At 51.1% G+C, this 12,749-nt stretch overlaps 1 protein-coding gene across 1 annotated transcript in view; it reads right to left on the bottom strand.

The window, feature by feature from the left end:
- IGFN1 (immunoglobulin like and fibronectin type III domain containing 1) overlaps positions 1-12,749 on the bottom strand; it is a 57,803-nt gene that overhangs the window by 25,980 nt on the left and 19,074 nt on the right. Inside the window, exons 2-7 of the mRNA XM_039912747.1 lie at positions 4,175-4,297; positions 3,298-3,437; positions 2,841-2,940; positions 1,513-1,560; positions 1,344-1,389; positions 15-186 (exon numbers count right to left, since the gene is read on the bottom strand). Coding sequence (XP_039768681.1) covers positions 15-186; positions 1,344-1,389; positions 1,513-1,560; positions 2,841-2,940; positions 3,298-3,437; positions 4,175-4,297 — 629 coding nt within the window. The remainder of the gene's footprint in view (positions 1-14; positions 187-1,343; positions 1,390-1,512; positions 1,561-2,840; positions 2,941-3,297; positions 3,438-4,174; positions 4,298-12,749) is intronic.

Below are 12,749 nucleotides of genomic sequence, written 5' to 3'. Positions count from 1 at the left end.
GGGAGGAATGCTACCTGGGCCATCTTGTCCTCCTGCTCTTTCTTCAGCTGCTGCAGTTTCCTCAGCATCCCCCGGAAGTCCACAATCCCATACTTCATGCAGATCTTCTCATAGTCTTTGCGGTCAGCAGTCATCAGCAGCTGCCAGACCTTTTCTGAGTCCATCTTCTCCTTGGGGACTGGGGCTCTTGGCAGTGGACAGCAGAGAATAAACAGAGACTTAGAGTGCTCCGATCCTGGGGGTGGCCAGGAAGCAGGGCCCAGGTTCACAAATGTCATCTCGCCCCCTCACTCACTTCATCCCATGAAGGCAGAGAGGAGACACTCACAATCCAGAAGGGGAAAATGAGGCATGGAGGTCATGAGTGAGGACACCAGGAAATCAGGCTACTTCCTCCTATCCCAGTTTCTTGTTCAGCAAGAACCTTTAGGGCCAAACTACCTCCTCAAAAGGCTGGGCAAATTCCCATGATGCCACTTTCTAGGAGAAGCTTGTGAGAAGAGGCTTATCCAGCCTAGAGATATGGAGCAGACAAGGCTTGGGGTGGAAGTAGGTGGCTTCTCTCCACCCCTGGCTCCGTGGAAAAGTTGGGGCCAACCCACAGACCACCGGGAAAATGGCCTGAATGAGCTCTGTGAGGTCCTTTTGTTGTTGCTGTTGTTTTTATTTTAATGGTATTTGTTAAGAGCTTACTATGTGTCACACACTGTTCTAAAAGCTGGAATAGATACAAGAGAATTAGTTTGGCCTCAGGCCTTGTCCCTCATGGGATTCACAGTTTAAGTAGGAAGAAGAACAAAGTTCATCTGACCCTGGATCTCATTGTCAACCAAAGCTGCTCTCCAGGTAGAGAAGTGCACTAAGGAATGGTGAAGAGACTAACAGAGAGGAATCACCCATGAATGTCACCCCAGCAGAGCTGGTCCCTGTGACCTGCCCCCAGCAACTATCAGGCCCTTCAAATTCAGTTGCATATGGCACTCCCTGGCTCCTCTTGGAGGGGACACCCTGCAACCAAGGGGGCCGGGCCAGAGTCATCACTAACCTGCAAAAATATCCGGGATTAGAAAGTAAAACAATAGAGGAATGTGCATGCATTGGTAAATCATCTACATTGTATTAGCATACTGGACATTAAAAGTAAAATGTGGAGGTCCCCGGGCCCCTCCATCAGTGGTCCCCAGCCCCCATCATTCTCTTGCTGTCCCAGCCAGACTTTGTGGGGTCGATGAAGCCCAATGAGGGTTGGGACCACTCCCACGCTGGGGCTGTGGGCATGGCTCTAGCCCTCAGTCGTAGAAGAGGGCACAGCCCTGGCCTCCAGTCTAACCAAAGAGACTCACCGCTTCTTCAACAGCTTCCGGAAGTCCAGCAGCTCTTTTCTGTGGTCTGGGGAGGAACGAGAGGCCAGGGGTTGATGAGGCCAAGGGTGAGGCCGCCCCAAGGACTAGGAACCTGAAGGAGTATTCTTACCCGCTCCCACTGCCCACCACCCACTGCCCCTTCACTCACCCTCCTGGGGCAGCTTATCAAGCTTCTTTCGATTCTTCCGGAAGCCAACTGCTCGGGCAGGTTGAAGGTAGGCAGAGGGAGTGGGGAGAAGTATTAAGGTTAGCAGCAGCCAAGTGTTCATTGGGGTGAAATGTGCCAATGCCCAACACACTTCTTAATAATGATGGTATTTGTTAAGCGCTTACTATGTGCAGAGCACTGTTCTAAGCGCTGGGGTAGACACAGGGGAATCAGGTTGTCCCACGTGGGGCTCACAGACTTCATCCCCATTTTACAGATGAGGTAACTGAGGCACAGAGAAGTGAAGCGACTTGCCCACAGTCACACAGCTGGCAAGTGGCAGAGCCGGAATTTGAACTCATGACCTCTGACTCCAAAGCCCGGGTTCTTTCCACTGAGCCACGCTGCTTCTCTATGCACTTCTCTATGCACTTCTTGTCATCTCAATGTTGCCCAGCAAACGTTTAAGGGGCCCATTCCCAAGGTTATGTTCTGGCCTGGGTGCCCTGAGTGGAGCCCAACCAGGTTCAGTGGGCACCAGGTGCACTAGGTGAATGGAAATGGTGATGGAGCAGATCCCTAGGAACTTCAACATTGGTTTGATAATAGCTTTCAAAGTGGTATACCCACATTATAAATACCAGACCCTCATGTGGGAGTCAACAGTTCAGGCACAACTGGAACGGGGATTGCCGCTTTATAATAATAGTAATGATTATGGTATTTATTAAGCACTTACTATGTGTCAAGCACTGTTCTGAGCACTAGGATAGATACAAGGTAGTCAAGTTGTCTTACGTGGTGCTCAGAGTCTTAATCCCCATTTTACAGATGAGGGAACAGGCACAGAGTAGTGAAGAGACTGCCCAAAGTCACACAGCTGACAAGTGGCAGAGCTGGGATTAGAACTCACAACTTCTGACTCCCAAGTCCCTGCTCTTTCCACTAAGCCACACCCCCATCACCCCCAATCCCTGTCCCTGTTATCAACCCTTTTGTGAACGACTCACTTCCTGTATCCTTGATGGCTGGAGCTGGAGCTGACCCTCCATTTCTCCGGTCTGCCTTGGCATTCCCACTGGGCTATCAGGCAAGCGGCCAGTCAGCAAAGAGGTCACCAAGGCCAAAAATGGCACTCAATCCTTGTAGGGCAGCTGCGGGCCCGGGTAACAATGACTTCCTCTCTGCCGTCTGCTGCCCCATGGAATGGGGGACTTTGAGAGTGCCTAGCCCCACACTAACTGCCCAGGCCCTACACAGTCATCAGATCCGCCCCTTTCCTGAAGGGATACCACAATCCAATTGATTGGGCTTTGGGAAGCTCCTACCTTCAATGACCTTGAGTCCGGCAGTGCACACGGCTTCCCCGTACTCGTTGACTGCTAAGCAGCGATACATGTCCGTGTCCTCTCCGGTCAGCTTGTTGATCTGCCAAGGAGGGGGATGGAGGAGAGGAGGCCAGGGTCAGAAGTCACCTCATCCCCCCACCCCTCCTCCAGCCATGAACTCACCCTATCAGGCTTACACACCCCAACACCCCTCTAGATTCAAGTCAAAGCCAAGGGGCTTCTGGGAAAACACCTGTGGGCCTTCTTCTCTGTTCCAAGAGCCACAGGAAATGAAGGGGGATAGAGGAGGGAGAGGGAGGAGAAGTTGGGAGGACAGTTCTGTGCAGCTTCCACAGGTACTGAAGTGAGGAGCTGGGGCCAGGAGCCCTGTTGGGCCCTGGAAGAGGAATGGGCTCTGTGGAAGTTGACTCAGGCAGACAGTCCCTCAGCTCCCCACCTGCAGGATATGCTCCTTGCTGCCAGGGCTGGAGGAGAACTGGTACTTGCTGGGATTGCTTAGATCCCCCTTGGTGCGATACCACCTGACCTCAGGTTCAGGGTCCCCGCAGACCACAGCCCGGAAGATGGCATTCCGCCCTGTGAGAGAGAAGCCAGACAGGCACTAGGAAGTTGGAGTGGTGATGGGACCAGAGTCACCTCCTGTGGGGCCTGAAGAGGGATCGGGAGGAGGTTCAATCTGGTTCATCCTCGAGGAGAGAGTCATCCAGCCCTGATAATGATCACTGGAGGATTTGTGAAGCACTTACTATGGGCCAAGCACTTGTACTAAGCGCTGGAGCATAAACAACATAATCAGGTTGGCCTCTGTCCCTCTCCCACATAGGGCTCAAAGTCTAAGGAGGAGGGAGAGCAGGTATTGATTTCCCATTTTACAGATGAGGAAACTGAAACACAGAGCAGTTACATGACATGCCCAAGGTCATGCAGCAGGCAAGTGGCAGAGCCAAGATTAGAACCCAAGTCTTCTGATTTCCAGGCCCAGGGTCTTTCCACTAGGCCATGCTGCTGTTCTGCTTGGCTGTTTCTTTAAAGAAAACCATTTCTTTAAAATGGCTCAGTGGCTCAGGGCCCCAGCACAGGGAAGGAAGTGAAGGGCACTGGAGGTGAGGGAAAGAAAAAATTGGGGGGGATCTTTCTCTATGTTTGCATTGTATCTCCTCCAGTGTTTAGGACCGAGATTGTCACTTTTTAAGTACCTAACAAATGCTTTTATAATAACACATTTATTACTATTATTTCAATATTTTGCCCCACTGTCCCAAAATTAGCAGCAACTCACATCCCTCTATCCATTTTCCCAGGAAAGGGCTCACCTTCCTGCAGAGCCAGGGTGATGGGCTTCTGCTCAAAATCTGGAGTACTGCATCCCTCTGGAATCTCATCCACCAGCTGTTTGATGGTGACACCCGGGATAGAAGACTTCTTAAGAGGTCTCCCTGGAGCAGCGGGGAGGAAATAAGTCTTTATCTGCCCATTCATCCCACCCTGCCATGGCCCCTGTCCCTATATCTGCCCCTCCTGTTCCCCAAGCTCTCAGCTCTCAGTTCCTGCTGACCCATGTCTGCAGAGGGGAAGGAATCCAAGTAAGATAAGTTTCAGACACTCACTTTGCCCTCAAGATTAGTGAGTGGAGCTTGAGAATAGAGTTGCAGGGGTGGTGCAGCTAGAGGAAGAGCTCAGGGCATAGGGGACCATTAATATGTGTCTACCATAATACTATGTCTCTTATTAAATATGTGTCTACCATTAATATGTATCTGCCAATGTGTCTACCAACTCTGTTTCGCTGAACTCTCCTAAGTGCTTAGTATAGTGCTCTGCACATAGTAAGCTCTCAATATGATTGATGGATTGATAGATATTAATGTTATGTGAAATCATTTACAATTTGGCAAGTCTTTAAGATGAGAGGAATCAATCAAACAGTGATGTTTATTGAGCACATACTATGTGCCAAGCACTGTAATAGACACTTGAGAAAGTACAGCTCAACAACTGGAAGCTTACAATCTAGAGGGGGAGCTAGACATTAAAATAAATTACATAAGTGCTGTGGGGCTGAAGGCAGGATGAATATCAAGTGCTAAAAGTGTATAGATCCAAGTGTAAAGCCAATGCAAAAGGGCAAAGGAGTAAGGGAAATGAGAGCTTAAACAAGGAAGATGTCTTAGAAAGAATGTGGTTTTAATAAGGCTTTGAAGGTGGGGAGAGTGATGGTCAGTCGTATATGAAGGGGAAGGGAGTTCCAGACCTGAGGGAGGACCTGGGCAAGAGATTAGTAGCAAGATTGACAAGACTGAGACAGACTGAATAGATTGGTGTTAGAGGAGTGAAATGTGTAGGTTGGATTGTAGTGAGAAATCAGTGAGGTAAGGTAGGAGGGGGCACATTGATTGAGTGCTCTACAGGCAGTGGTAAGGAGTTGCTGTTGGATGTCGAATGTAAGCCTGTCAAAGGGCAGGGACTGTCTCTATCTATTACCAATTTGTACATTCCAAGCACTTAGTACAGTGCTCTGCACATAGTAAGCGGTCAATAAATACCTCTGAATGAATGAATGTCGAGGCGAATGGGCAACCACTGGAGGTTCTTGAGGAGTGGAGAGATGTGGACTGAATGTTTTTGTTTTAATGATCTGCCTGCCAAGTGAAGTATGGACTGGAGTAGGGAGACACAGGAAGCAAAGAGGTCAGAGAGAAGGCTAATGCAGTAGTCGAGGTAGGATAAGATAAATGTTTGGATAGTAGCAGCCTGGATGGAGAGAAAAGGGCATATTTTAACAAAGTCATGAAGATTGAACTGACAGGATTTGGTGACCGATTCCAGCCTCCCCCTGCCTCCCTAGACTCGGTGGGGAAGCATAAGTGAAGTTGGGACTGATGTGCCCACTCTATGGGATCCATGCAGAGTGCCCAGAATCCTCTCTGGGGAGGACAGTCAGAGGAACATCAGAGTAGGGTTGGGAATCTGTTTCTCACCCGCCATGGTCCTGCTGCTGTTCACTGGGGTTCAGCAAGGAGGAGACATCACCTGTAGTGGAGAAGTAGGGGGTCACAGCTGTTGTAAGCTCCTAGAGAGCAGGGGCTGAGCCTTTTAGATCTAGTAATTGTTCCCAAGTACCTAGAACAGTGCTGTACATGTGGTAGGCACATAGTAGATGGGGATAATTATGATGATGATGATGATGATGGTGACAGTGCTGATAGTGATGATGGTGGGGGTAGTGATGATGATGTGATGGTGATGGTGATGATGGTGACGATGGGGAAAATGATGAAGTAGTGGAGATGGTAGGAATGATGGTAACCACGGTAACAGTGTTGGTGATTATGGTGATGGAAATGGTGAAGTAGTGGGAATGGTGGGGAGGAGAGTGGTGATGATGATGATGGTGATAGTGATGATGATGATGATGGCTGTGGTGGAGATGAGGATGATAATGGTGAACGGTGGTGGTGGTGGTAGTGGTGGTGGTAGTGATGATAATAATAATGATGGTATTTGTTAAGCACTTACTATGTGCCAAGCACTGTGCTAACCACTGGGGTAGATACAAGGTTATCAAGTTGTTCCATGTGGGGCTCACAGTCTTAATCCCCATTTCACAAATGAGATAACTGAGGCACCAAGAAGTTAAGTGTGTTGCCCAAATCACACAGCTGACAAGTGGTGGAGCTGGGATTAGTGATGGCATTGCTGGTTAGAAAAATGAGCAGTCTCCCCAAGCCATTAGTAAAGCTTGGGGGTGCTCTTTTGCTTGAAGACATCTTTAGGCATCTTAGAGGTAGATTCCCTGGTGACGGGCAACCTTGCCCAGTCTTTAAATGCCAGGATTCCCCCAGCTCTGGTGCTCCCCATCACTGCTCAGTGTGTGGGGTGCCAGGCATGGGGATTTGTACCCAAGGAGTATGGAGACTCACCTGCATCCAGCCCACCTGCCTCGGGTCTCGGCTTGGGGCCCGGGGCTCCCGGGCTGCTCCCCTGAGTTGGGTTCCCTCCTTCACCAGGAGCCCATCAGATGAGCCGGGGCATTGGGACCCCAGGTCCAGCTGGCCCAGGGTTCCCAGCTCTTGCTGACTGGAGGGGAGAATTGTTCTCCAACTCACTGTGTCCTGGGTCAAGACAGCAGGGCTGCCTGAACTTTCCAGACTGGAAAAGCTGGAGTCCAGTTATTATATGTCTCATCTAGAGCTAGTCTCCTCTTGAGTTTAGTTCTAGGTCCTGCTCTTCCTCCTGATTTCCAGCTAACTGGGCAGGGTTGGACTTCCTCCGAGGTGCAGCTTGTGGCCTCTTGCGCTACGCAGCAGGGAAATGACTGACTTTGAGCAGCTGGCTGACCCCAACCATGTACTCTAACTGAGTAATCCAGAATTACACTGTTCCCTGGGGAGCTGGGCCCAGAGGCCCCTCATCATGTGAGAAGCACTGTGGCTCAGTGGAAAGAACCTGGGCTTGGGAGTCAGAGGTCATGGGTTCTAATCCCGAATCTGCCATTTGTCAGCTGTGTGACTTTGGGCAAGTCACTTCACTTCTCTGTGCCTCGGTTACCTCATTTGTAAAATGGGGATTAAGACTGAGAGGCCCAAGTGGGACAACTTAATTATCTTGTTTCTCCCCAAGCACTTAGAACAATGCTTGGAACATAGTAAATGTTTAACAAATAGCATCATCATCATTATTATGATCTCCAGAATTTGCCCAGTGTGCTGCCTGAAAGATGCCTAGTTTTGTCCTGTCTCTTAGCTGAGGGCAGCTATCTCTGTCTCTGGCCCAGAGAACCCTTGCCCACTACTTCCCAATATACACAGCTCAATTAGAAAAACCTTAGAAAGAGCCTGGATCTCCTGAACACATTTTTCGGGACTCCTCAAACAGAGGGACCCTTGGGTAAGAACCCCACACCCCTTTCAAAGTTCTCCCTGCAGGGCCTGGCTCTGCTCTGGGCCCAGCACACCACTGCCACCCTGCCCAGATCCTGTGCCCGACAGGACTCAGGGCTAGTCTTGGAAGTAGGCTGGAGGGTGAGAAGCCTGAAACACTGTTGGTCTAGCAGGGAGGTTCCATGCTGGGATCAAGTGGGCCATTCAATAGTATTTTTTTTTATTTTCATTCAATAGTATTTATTGAGCGCTTAAATCGGTAACAGATAGAGACAGTCCCTGCCCTTTGACGGGCTTACAGTCTAATCGGGGGAGATGGACAGACAAGAACAATAGCAATAAATAGAAACAAGGGGATGAACATTTCATTAGCAAAATAAATAGGGTAATGAAAATATATACAGTTGAGCGGACGAGTACAGTGCTGAGGGGATGGGAAGGGAGAGGGGGAGGAGCAGAGGGAAATGGGGGGAAAAGAGGATTTAGCTGTGGAGAGGTGAAGCGGGGTGGAGAGGTGAAGCGGGGCGGTAGAGGGAATAGAGGGAGAAGGGGAGCTCAGTCTGGGAAGGCCTCTTGGAGATGAGGTTTAAGTAGGGTTTTGAAGAGGGGAAGAGAATTAGTTTGGTGATCAGGCAGGTTACCATATCAGGGTGAGGCAGGCTGCCTTGTTAGGATCAGACAAGCTGCTATGTTGGGATCAGGCTGGCCGCCATGTTGGTCAGGTGGGCTGTCATGCTGGGATGAGATGGGCCACCATGCTGAGGTCAGGCAAGCTGCCGTGCTGGGATCAGGTGGCTCACCATGTTGGGATCAGGTGGGCTGTGACATTTGAATTGGATGGACTTCCATGTTAGGATCAAACAGGCTTCCATGCTGGGGTTAGGTGGGCTGCCATGTTAGGATCAGGTGGGTCACCATTCTGTGGTCAGGCAAGCTGCCATGCTGATCAGATGGGCCCCCATGCTGGGGTAAGGCAAGCTGCCATTCTGGGGCCAGGCAGGCTCCCAGGGTAGTCAGGTGGGCCACCATGCTGGGATGAGGCAAGCTACCATTCTGGGTTCAGGCAGGCTGCCACGCTGGGGTCAGGCAGGCCATATGCCAGGGTCAGGAGGGCTACCATGTTGGGGTCAGGCAGGCCTCCATGCTGGAGTTAGGCAGGCTGCAGTGCTAAAAGCAGGTGGATCTCCATACTGGGGTTAAGCAGGCTGCCGGGCTGGGATCAGGTGGGCTGTCACACTGGGGCCAAAGGCTGCTACTCTAGCTCTGGGGCAGGGTCCTGCTCCCGGGCTCGCTCATCTCCCCCATACCTCCTCCCAGCCAGTCCTCTCCACCACAGTGTCTACTGGAGGCTGAGGATAAGTAGTAGTAGAACTAGAGTAGTGGTGGTGGGAGTAATAATAGCAGTAGTAATAGCATGTATTAAGCCCTTACCATGTGCAGAGCACTGTACTAAGCACTGGAAGAGAAAACACAGGTGGGAATTAAACACAGTCCCTGTTCTTTGGGGCTCACAATCTAAACATCAAAAGCGGGAGAGGGGACCGGCAACAGACACTTAAGGAGCGATGAAACAAAACACCAAGACAAGAAAGAGGAAAATGAAGTTCAGTAGGTGCTGTGGCAGGAAAGAGCAGAATTCCAGAGTTAGACTTTTCCCAGCAGATCCAGGTCCCCCCCAAAGCCACGTGCCCCATGGCTCTGGCAGCTGCTCCAAATAGCTTCTCTCAACTCAGGGCACCTCCAACTCCTTCCCTGGTCCCTGTCCGCCACATCGAGGGTCAAGTGTAGAGAGGGGACTCTCCCAGCCTGGCTGCAGAAAACCCTCTCTTGCAGAAGAATCCATCTGTCTCAAGCAGTGCCAGAGGTGTCTGGGCCTGGGCTGAGGCCAGGCTGGGACAGGAATGGGGCAGGGCTGGGTGACTCACTGGAACAAGACTTGGGGGTGGCCTGAGGAAAAGCTGTATAGAGATGAGGCAAGGCTGGGGTACTCACTGGAGAAGGGTTGGAACAGGGTTCACTGGGGCCTTTCTAAAATACAGATTTATTGGGTTTCCCTGAGAATGACACTGAGAGAGTTTGGCTTTGGGATGTGTGGAGGGTTTTCTGAAAAAGACCCTGATGGCTTTCTTCAGTGTCCCCCTTTAGATTGCAAGCTCCTGGCAGATAGGGCCCATTTTCCCACAGGCCTAGTATCAGCTCTCCCGGCAGCAGGCTCTAAATGAATGTTGTTGGTGGTGGTGGTGGTGCTGGTGGTGCTGGTGGTGGTTATGACCTCCAGCCCTGAGATGGGTGACCTCAGCATGCCCGACACTCGGGAGAGGGTGAAACCGGCCACTCATTTGCAGAGCCAGCTTCTGCCCAGAGAACTGGAACCTGGCTCCAAACCAACTGAGATGCATACAATTTTCCACCAGACCAAGCTTCTCTCTTTTCAGAGCACCCCACCTCTGCCCACCACCTCCTTAGCCTTAGAAAAGCCGCACACACTTTGGTGGTGGTGCCTACCCCACTGCTGCCCCAGAATGCCAAGTGTGCCAAGTGTGGTCCAGCCTGGTCCTGGACTCTATCATGGGGTACAAGAGGGGAGTGGAGATATGGAGAGGATGGAAGGATCTGGGTTGGGTACCCTCCCCTCTGCTGTCCCAGAATGCCACAGTGTGCTAAGCATGATCTGACCTCTCTAGACTGTAACCTTGTTATGGGCAGGGAATGTGTCTGTTATAATACCATAATTATTATTGGACTCTCTTAAGCCCTTAGTACAGTGCTCTGCACATAGTAAGTGCTCTCAGTAAATACCAGTCACTGACTGACTGCCCTGGCCTTGAACTCTGTTGTGGGGTACAAGAGGGGAGCAGAGAAGTGGAGGATGGGAGGAACTGAGTGGGGTCTAGGCTGCAGGCATTGGGGGGAAAGCAGAGAAGGGGAAAGACCTGCCATTACCAAGAGACCCCATCATGCTACCACACCCATCCCCAGAACAGACCTGTCAGTTGGCAGCCAAAACTCACTGTCACCTGACCAGTCCCCCCGATGAGTGATACCTCCCCTCCAGAGAGGGTGTATTTAGCCTGGAAGAGACAGAGAAAGACCTTCCTCATATAAAAGGAATGACTCTCCACCCATTTCCCCCAGTCCCAGATCCCCTATGGAATGGGGGTGTAGGAGTTAATGGCAGGAGAGGGCTTTGGAGCCCAGAAGGAGTGGGAAACTGAGGGGCAGAGGTAGGGCAAAGATTTGGCGCTAATTGTCCATGGAGCCAGAGAATGAGGCTGGATTTCCTCCAGCTCAGAGACAGCATATGGACCTGTACCAGAAGCAGGGGCCATCTCACTTCCCCCACTGCAACTCCCAGAGGACCCCAGAAACCCCTCCAGCCCCAAATATCTGCCTAGAATCAACCCCTGCCTTCTACCTCAGCTCCAACCCTAGAATCAGGATCCCTGCCCCTCCCACCCAGCCTTAGCCCAAGCATCAGGAAAATGGCATCCAGTTTCCAAATCAACAGGTGTGTCACCTGACCTGCCTGACTCTGGAGCTTATCAAGTGCCAATGCCCTCAGTGGCTTTTCCCTGTCCCAGGCCTCCACCCAATCCCAGGAGTTGCTTGTGCTGCAAAAGCAAATGGGATTTTTAATCCCTCTCGGTTGGGATTTCCATGAATACCCTGGGATGCTTCCATTACCATCTGAGGACATTGGCAGAACTGGCGCTCCTATCCGTGATCACACTTACAGTCCATCTCCTACCCAAGACCCCTCCCACCCAGTAATCTCAGTGATAATTCATTCCCTGCCTGAGACCCCCGGCAAACTCGCTGACAGTCCATCCCCTGCTAAGGCCCCCAGTGACCTCACTGACAGTCCATCCCCTGCCTGAGACCCTCAGTAACATCACTGACAATCCAGCCCCTGGTAGGGACACCCCCCCCCCCCATCCCCAGTAATATCACTGACAGTTTATTTCCTGCCTGAGACCCAGATGATCTCTCCGACAGTCCTTCCCGTACCTGAGACCCCCCTAGTGACCTCACTGATACTCCTTTTCCTGCCCAAGACCCCCAGTCACCTCACTGACACTCCATCTCCTGCCCTTGGCCCCTAGTGACCTCACTGACTCACTGAGGTCATTTCCACCCCCTCATTGACCTCACTGACTCAGTCCCTGCCAGGAACCACCAGTAATCTCACTGATAGTCCATCCCCTGCCCATAACCCCCTGGTGACTTCACTGATAGTACATTCGCTGCCTGTGACCCACGAGTGATATCACTGATGATCCATCTCTTCCACAGGACCGCCCCCCAGTAATAATAATAATAATTGTGATATTTGTTAAGCACTTACTGTGTGTAGCAGGCACTGGAGTGAAAACAAGCAAATCAGTCCCTGTCTCACATGGGGTTCACAGTCTCAATCCCCATGTTACAGATGAGGTAACTGAAGCACAGAGAAATGAAATTACTTGCCCAAGGTCACACAGCAGACAACTGGCAGAGTCAGGATTAGAAACCATGACCTTCTGAATCCCTAATCCATCCTTTATTCACTATGCCACACTGCTCCTCACTACTCTCACTGACAGTTCAGACCCTGCTCATGACCCCCTGGTGACCTTACTGACAGTCAATCCTCTACCCATGACCCCCTGGTGACTTCACTGACACGCCCCCCCAGCCTATGATCCCACAGGGACCTCACTGATGGCCCATTCCCTGCCCATGACCGCCAACAGTACAAACCTTGCCCATGTCCAGCAGAATTATTCCCCTCCAGCCCTCCCCTGCAAGGCTGTCTTGGCAGAGCCACCATAGAAAGGTCCTCTTTGTAGCTGGGTCATCTAAAAAAGAAGCCTGCAGCAGCTGGGTCTGGAGCAGAGCCAACCCTCTGGCCAGGGGCAGAAAATGGTGCCATTTGGGGTCCAGAGAGATTCCATTTTGAACATTTCCCCACACTGGACCTTCCCTTCTTCCTGTGGTTCGTCAGGGAAACCTATGGTCATCTTTCTCT

The sequence above is a fragment of the Ornithorhynchus anatinus genome, chromosome 7 (assembly GCF_004115215.2).
Source record: "Ornithorhynchus anatinus isolate Pmale09 chromosome 7, mOrnAna1.pri.v4, whole genome shotgun sequence".
Lineage (NCBI taxonomy): Eukaryota > Metazoa > Chordata > Mammalia > Monotremata > Ornithorhynchidae > Ornithorhynchus > Ornithorhynchus anatinus.
The sequence above is the reverse complement of the archived record's forward strand: the minus strand, read 5'-3'. Positions and strand labels throughout refer to the sequence as shown.